The sequence below is a fragment of the Antechinus flavipes genome, chromosome 4, assembly GCF_016432865.1.
Source record: "Antechinus flavipes isolate AdamAnt ecotype Samford, QLD, Australia chromosome 4, AdamAnt_v2, whole genome shotgun sequence".
Lineage (NCBI taxonomy): Eukaryota > Metazoa > Chordata > Mammalia > Dasyuromorphia > Dasyuridae > Antechinus > Antechinus flavipes.
In genome coordinates, this window is record NC_067401.1 from 77,156,139 (window position 1) to 77,163,599 (window position 7,461).

A 7,461-nucleotide genomic window follows, 5' to 3' on the forward strand; every position below is an offset into this window, starting at 1 on the left:
TTATTCTTTTCATATTCCCTTCTTCCTCACCCCCCAATTTGAAGTCAGCTCCACCCTGCTACTATCTAACTAGGGAAGCTCTCTTGAACGTATTATAACCACATAAACCAAATGGCTTCCTTAAAATACTCTATTTTTGAATGACTAGAATTAAAGTAGCTTTGGTATTCCTAACATGAATTACAAGAAGTCATTCTTACTAACCACATTTTTATTTTTATAAGTTCAAAGATTTTTAAATTCTTATGAATGTCTTTCCAAATATATAGTTCTGCCCCATGAAGATTGATCAATTTGCCAAGTACATTATTTATTTCCCTGAACTCAAAATAGAAAAGTAGTTTTCTCTCACCTGCCTTTAGTAACAAAGATTCAGCAGATATGGCTTCTCTGGTGAGTGTCCTTTTTTATGGTGATAATTCCCTATGTGAAAAGCTGTGACATATAGTTTAGATTGTCCAAAAATTCTAATATTTTCTAAACTTGTCGAAACCTTCGGGCACTTCCAAAAGATTTTTTACCCAAGGACACAAGCCAGCCATGCTACCTCTAAAGCTGAGGACTGGAGCCATGGTGGATTACTAACATTCATTTGGGATAGCCACAATCAGATTATTATTTGGTCTGGGTTTATCGCATCAGATTTTTCAAATCTTTTGTCAACTGCACAAAGAAAACACTATTATTTGGATAGGTTATGCAAGGTTGTTCTTATTTTCCAAGTTTTTGTTGGCAATCTTACTACTTTTATCTCTCGTGTGATTATTTTTAGCAACTAATTGTGCATTCCTTATAACTAATAGTGAATAACAAAATGGGGTAAAAATTTATCTTTTCTCAATTTAAAACTATCAGATACTGATGACTCCATACCTTTCTCATTCTCTGGAATGACCCCAGGGGACTTGCATATTATTTCCTTCTAGGCTGAATTTGGATGTTTGCCACGAAAAATAGATATATCCTTTTCCAAGGCTTCCTTTTCTTTATGAGGTAGCTCAGTTTTTCCTGATTTGGCATGTAGGGATGTTTTTGTCTGGAAACAATCAAACATGAATTATCCTGTTTTTGAGGAATTCCAGACTATTATACTTCAGTATTTCTAAGGATCCATGATCTCATCTATGTGGGTACCCCCTCTAATGGTGCAGATCACTGCCCATCTATATTTTCTCATATTGTAAAATAGACTTTTAGCCACATCTTCCTATAAATTCTTAGTGGAGGGGACACACTAGAGACTTTTCTCTATTCTGCTTCCATGTTCTATTATACATTTCTTAGATTATATCCTTGATGCTTTCTTGCATACAAGTCATGCTTGGTAATGTTCTTCAGCCTGTTTATACTCTCACCATATATTTTTCCATTGCCCTTTGGGTCACCTACAATTTTGGTTCTTTGGAGATTGTGATGTTCTGTGATTGAGAGCTATATAGTAATACTGGGATAAATATTCATGTTTAAGAGATTTGAGTTTTGCTTCAGCCGGCATCCCAGAATCATTGAAAACCTTATGCAATTTTCTAACTGCATAAGCTTTTTAAATGTTTTCTTTTTTAAAAGTTTTTATTGATATTTTCTGTTTTTTACATCACTATTGTTATCTCAGCTGTTTTTCCCTTCTCCTTCCCAGAAAGACATCCCCTTTTTTTGGAGAAGAAAAAAGCACAACTAATACATATATTGAAAAAGTCTATTTTTTATCTCTCCCATGGTTTTTCCCTTTTGCTCTGATTTTTCTCTCCCAACCTGATTCATGAAGCAATATATGTTAAAATAAACAAACAGATAAATAAACAAAAAGAAAAAGTCTAAAAATATATGCATGTCTAACATCTGTGGACCTACTACCTCTATGAAAGGGTTGGTTGAGAGTATCTTCATCTCTTCTTTTGAGTCCTTCTTGAACTTTCTAATTTTATTGTATTTGTTTTTGATTTTTTTGGTATTTAGTTGTTCTTTCCACTTCATATTGTTGATATATATATGTGTATATATATATTGTTTTCTTGGCTCTGTTTGCTTCATTCTGCATCAGTCATGTTCTGTTCATCACATACATAATTTCTTACAGCATAGCAATATCTCATTATGTTAAGGTATCACAATTTATTTAGTCATTCCTCAATTAATGGGCATTTACTTTGTTTCCAATTCTTAGCTATCATAAAAAGTGCTACTATAAATATAATTTCCTAGCCCCACCAACAATATACTAGTATACTTTCTAATCCCTCCAACATTACCTGTTGTCATTTTTTGTTATTTTTGTCAGTTTTCAAAGGCGAAACCTGAAATTTGTTTTGCATTTCTCTTATTAGTGATTTGGGGCATTCTTTCATGTGATTGTGAATACTTTGCCATTTTTTTTTTAGAAGAACTGTTTGTTCATATCTTTTGAACATTTACCTTTTGGGGATATCCATATCCATATCTTATATATATTTATTAATTGTGTAGGCAACTTGGAAAAGAAACTTTTACCAGAGAATTTGGATACAAAAATTTTTTTTTCCTATTCATCCACTTTCTTTCTTATCCTAGATGCAATAATATTCCTTGTAAAGAAGCTTTTAAAGTTTCAATTAATCAATTAACTGTTTTATCTTTTGTAATTGTCTCTATCTCTTGTCTAGTGAAGAATATATCTCTTAGCCATAACTTTGAGAGGTATATGATCTACTTCCCTTCTAATTTTTTCATAATATGATCCTTAATATTAAAGTCAGATATTTATTTAGAATGTATCATGGAGTCTGGTGTAAGGTATTTGTCAAAGGAAGCCTAATTTCTGTCAGATTGCTTTCAGCAAGTTTTATCAGATAAGTTTTTTCCTAGGTAATCTGTATTTTCCACTTCATTTTTATTATTTCTGGTCCCCTTTGTCTAGTCTATTCTAATGATATGTGATGGTTCTGAGAACTGCTACTTTAGAATACAATTTGGGCTGTAGAAGTGCTATCCTCCCTTTGTCCCTACGTTTTTTTCATCATTTCCTTTGATATTATAGATTTTTTGTTTTCTAATGAATGTTGTTATTGTTTTATCAAGTTCTGCAAAATAAAATTAATTTTTTATTAAATTTTACTACAGTTGAATCTTGACATGTTAGGGTCACTTTTCATTCCCTGCAATAGGTCTTGTAAAAAGCCAAGAATTATGCAGTTATAGATAGCATGGTTCCTTGAATCAGAGTTTTCAGACACCTGAGTAGTGCTCTTACCACGATACCACAATGCTCTCTTGCATTTAAAAAGAAATCTGTTTATTAAGAATGGTACTCAATTTAAATGATCATATGATATAAAACACATTATTGAAGAAAATATATCTTCACTCAAATCTCAATTCCTATGTATTAGAAAATGTAATTTGACATATTTATTGCTCTTCTAAAATGTTTTTTGTTGTATTTTTAAAAATTTATCTCTATGCAGATCAGATCCCATTCGCAATTTGGTGATCTCTGCCAGAGAGCTACAGCTGCTTCCTGTTGCCCCAGCTGGACCCTGGGAAACTACATCGCTATACTTAACAATAGGTCGTCCTGTCAAAAAATCGTCGAGAGAGATGTTTCCCATACCTTGAAGCTCCTGCGAACGTGTGCCAAACACTACTACAATGGCACTCTGAGGCCAGACTGCTGGGACATAGTGTCCCGAAGGAAGGACCAACTCAAGTGTACCAGCGTGCCTCGTAAATGCACCAAGTACAACGCCGTTTACCAGATCCTCCACTACCTGGTGGACAAAGACTTTCTAAGCCCAAAGACAATTGACTACATGGTACCAGCCTTAAAGTACAGCATGCTCTTTTCGCCCACAGAAAAAGGGGAAAGCATGATGAACATTTACCTGGACAACTTTGAGAATTGGAACTCTTCAGATGGTGTGACAACTATCACAGGAATAGAGTTTGGTATCAAACACAGTTTGTTTCAGGATTATCTTTTAATGGATACCGTGTATCCCGCCATCGCCATTGTGATCGTACTCTTAGTCATGTGCATTTATACCAAGTCCATATTTATCACTCTGATGACGATGTTCGCCATAATTAGTTCTTTGATCGTTTCCTATTTTCTCTATAGAGTAGTATTTAACTTTGAGTTTTTCCCCTTCATGAATCTCACTGCCCTCATCATCTTGGTTGGCATTGGAGCAGATGATGCTTTTGTACTCTGTGATGTTTGGAATTACACCAAGTTTGACAAACCCCACGCTGAAACCTCTGAGACGGTGAGCATCACGCTGCAACACGCCGCTCTCTCCATGTTTGTCACCAGCTTCACCACTGCGGCCGCTTTTTATGCTAATTATGTCAGCAACATCACCGCCATCCGGTGCTTTGGAGTTTATGCCGGGACCGCCATTCTGGTGAATTATGTCCTCATGGTCACTTGGTTGCCAGCTGTAGTAGTGCTTCATGAGCGATATCTCCTCAATATATTCACTTGTTTCAAGAAGCCTCAGCAGCAGATGTACAGCGACAAGAACTGCTGGACAGCAAGCATTTGCCAAAAGTGCCACAAAGTGATTTTTGCCATTTCTGAAGCGTCACGGATTTTCTTTGAAAAAGTATTACCGTGCATCGTCATCAAGTTCCGGTACGTCTGGCTCTTCTGGTTCCTTGCCTTAACCATAGGCGGGGCATACATCGTATGCATTAACCCAAAGATGAAGCTTCCCTCTCTCGAGCTGTCTGAATTCCAAGTGTTCCGGTCCTCTCACCCGTTCGAGCGCTATGACGCAGAGTACAAAAAGCTCTTCATGTTTGAACGTGTTCACCACGGGGAAGAGCTGCATATGCCCATCACGGTCATCTGGGGAGTGTCCCCTGAAGACAACGGCAATCCTCTCAACCCCAAAAGTAAAGGGAAGTTGAAGCTGGATACCAGTTTCAACATCACTAGCCCGGCTTCCCAGCTCTGGATTTTGCACTTCTGCCAGAAGCTGAGGAATCAGACGTTCTTCCACCAGACTGATGAGCAAGACTTCACCAGCTGCTTCATCGAGACATTTAAGCAGTGGATGGAGAATCAGGATTGTGACGAGCCTGCCCTTTACCCGTGCTGCAGCCACTGGAGCTTTCCCTATAAGCAGGACATTTTTGAATTGTGTATCAAGAGAGCAATCATGGAGCTGGAGAGGAGCACTGGGTACCACCTGGACAGCAAGACCCCAGGACCAAGGTTTGACATCAATGACACCATCAGGGCTGTAGTGCTGGAGTTCCAGAGTACCTACCTCTTCACACTGGCCTATGAAAAGATGCATCAGTTCTATAAAGAGGTAGATTCATGGATTTCCAACGAGCTTAGTTCTGCACCCGAAGGTCTCAGTAATGGTTGGTTTGTCAGCAACTTGGAATTCTACGATCTTCAAGATAGTCTCTCTGATGGCACGCTCATTGCCATGGGTCTTTCAGTGGCTGTTGCATTTAGTGTAATGCTCCTCACAACTTGGAACATAATAATAAGCCTTTATGCAATCGTTTCTATAGCTGGAACTATATTTGTCACCGTCGGCTCCCTGGTTCTTCTGGGCTGGGAGCTTAACGTCCTAGAATCGGTCACGATTTCAGTGGCTGTCGGTCTGTCTGTAGACTTTGCCGTCCATTACGGGGTTGCTTACCGCTTGGCACCAGACCCTGATCGAGAAGGAAAGGTGATCTTCTCACTGAGTCGCATGGGTTCTGCCATAGCAATGGCTGCCCTGACCACCTTTGTGGCTGGTGCCATGATGATGCCCTCCACAGTTTTAGCTTATACTCAGCTTGGAACTTTTATGATGCTGATCATGTGCATCAGTTGGGCTTTTGCAACCTTCTTCTTCCAGTGCATGTGTCGCTGCCTGGGCCCTCAGGGCACCTGCGGTCAGATCCCTTTACCTAAAAAGTTTCAGTGCAGTGCCTTCTCCCACGCTTTGTCTCCAGTGCCAGACAACAAGGGACAGAACAAAGCACACGCCATGAGTACATATCATTTGGACCCCAGAGGTCAGAAGTCTGAACTAGAACACGAATTCTATGAGTTAGAACCTCTGGCTTCCCATAACTGTAGTACCTCAGAGAAGACAACTTATGAAGAAACCCACATTTGTTCTGAATTTTTCAACGGCCAAGCAAAGAATCTGGGAATGCCAGTCTGTGCGGCCTACAACAGCGAGCTCAGCCAAAGCACGAAAAACGGGAGCAGCTCTGCTTTGTTGCAGCCAGCTGTGGAACATCACACCATGTGCCAGTTCTTCTCTCTGAACAGGAGGTGTAGCTGCCCCCATGCCTACAAGCACCTGCGGTACAGTCCTCACTCCTGCCAGCAGCTGGGCGACTCTCTGTGCTTCCAGTGTGCTCCAACAGCAGGGAACTTTGTGCAGGTCCAGAAGACGCTGGCCCCTCTGAACGCAGTGCAGCAAGCCCCTGAGGGTCTGGTGCATCCCATGCAGCACGTCCACCACTGTCCGTGCTTGCAGGGGAGAGTCAGGCGACCCGTAATGCAGAATTCGCTCCCGAGAAACTTTTTTCTCCATTCATTGCAACACATTCAGTCCCAAGAAAAAATCAGCAACGCCAATGCACACAGTCTTCAGAGCATCGAAGAGAACTTGAGGGCTCTTCCAAAGACGGCGGACTCCTCACCATTGACCTGCAGAAGCACAGACTCTATAGTAAAGTCGTGTTGTGATCCCGAGAAGACTGTGTTACCGAACCAAAGGGAACTCTGTAAAAATAGAGACGTTTGTGACCTAGCAGGGAGTTCTGAGGTCAGTGGGAATGAAAGCAAGGACATTCGCTCAGTGAATCAGACTGAAAAATTTGAGAGTAAGGCGGACCTGAGTTCACCACAGACTGGTCTAATTGTAAGCTCAGAACATTTAAACCAAAACGAACCAAAACTTATATTTAACAGTTTAAGGAGAGAGAGTGGTTACGTATCTCACCCTAGCAATTCCCAGTGTTGTGGCAGAGTTGTCAAGGTGAAGTGCCATTCTGTGGACTATCAGATGCCAAACATTGAAGCCAATGTGCCTGCTGTATTAACACACTCGGAACTTTCCAGTGAAAGTTTAATAAAAACACTATAATAAATATTAAGTTTAGAAAGTGTCTCAATTTTTCTTTTCAAGTGGAAATTCAGAATGGGTCCTGAACACTAAGTCATGGAATCAAATGGAAATCTCAGTAAACCAAAAGACCAAATCTCATAGCTATTGGGTGGAGTTTTATTTTATTCTTTTTCTGAAAATAGATGAATCTCACTGAAAATTGTGTTATTTTTCCGTTAAGATATTATGATCATTATAAAATTATTTCTAATAAAGTAGTTTTTGCAACTGGTAACCAAAGATAAGAGAGAATGTCCTCTCCACTATCTTTCCCTAGAACTCAAGGACCTCACTTTGCTCAGGGATCCTAGATCCTATAGTTCTTTTAGGCAGTCATATTTCCATCCCAGACTTT

General features: G+C 39.6%; 1 protein-coding gene across 2 annotated transcripts in view; it reads left to right on the top strand.

Moving 5' to 3' along the window:
- DISP1 (dispatched RND transporter family member 1) overlaps window positions 1-7,104 on the top strand; it is a 244,296-nt gene extending 237,192 nt beyond the window's left edge. For both annotated transcript variants that reach the window (XM_051993364.1, XM_051993365.1), the window contains one exon: window positions 3,441-7,104. In XM_051993364.1, the coding sequence (XP_051849324.1) occupies window positions 3,441-7,085 (3,645 nt within the window). In that variant the 3' untranslated portion in view covers window positions 7,086-7,104. The remainder of the gene's footprint in view (window positions 1-3,440) is intronic.
- The last annotated feature ends 357 nt before the right edge of the window (window positions 7,105-7,461 follow it).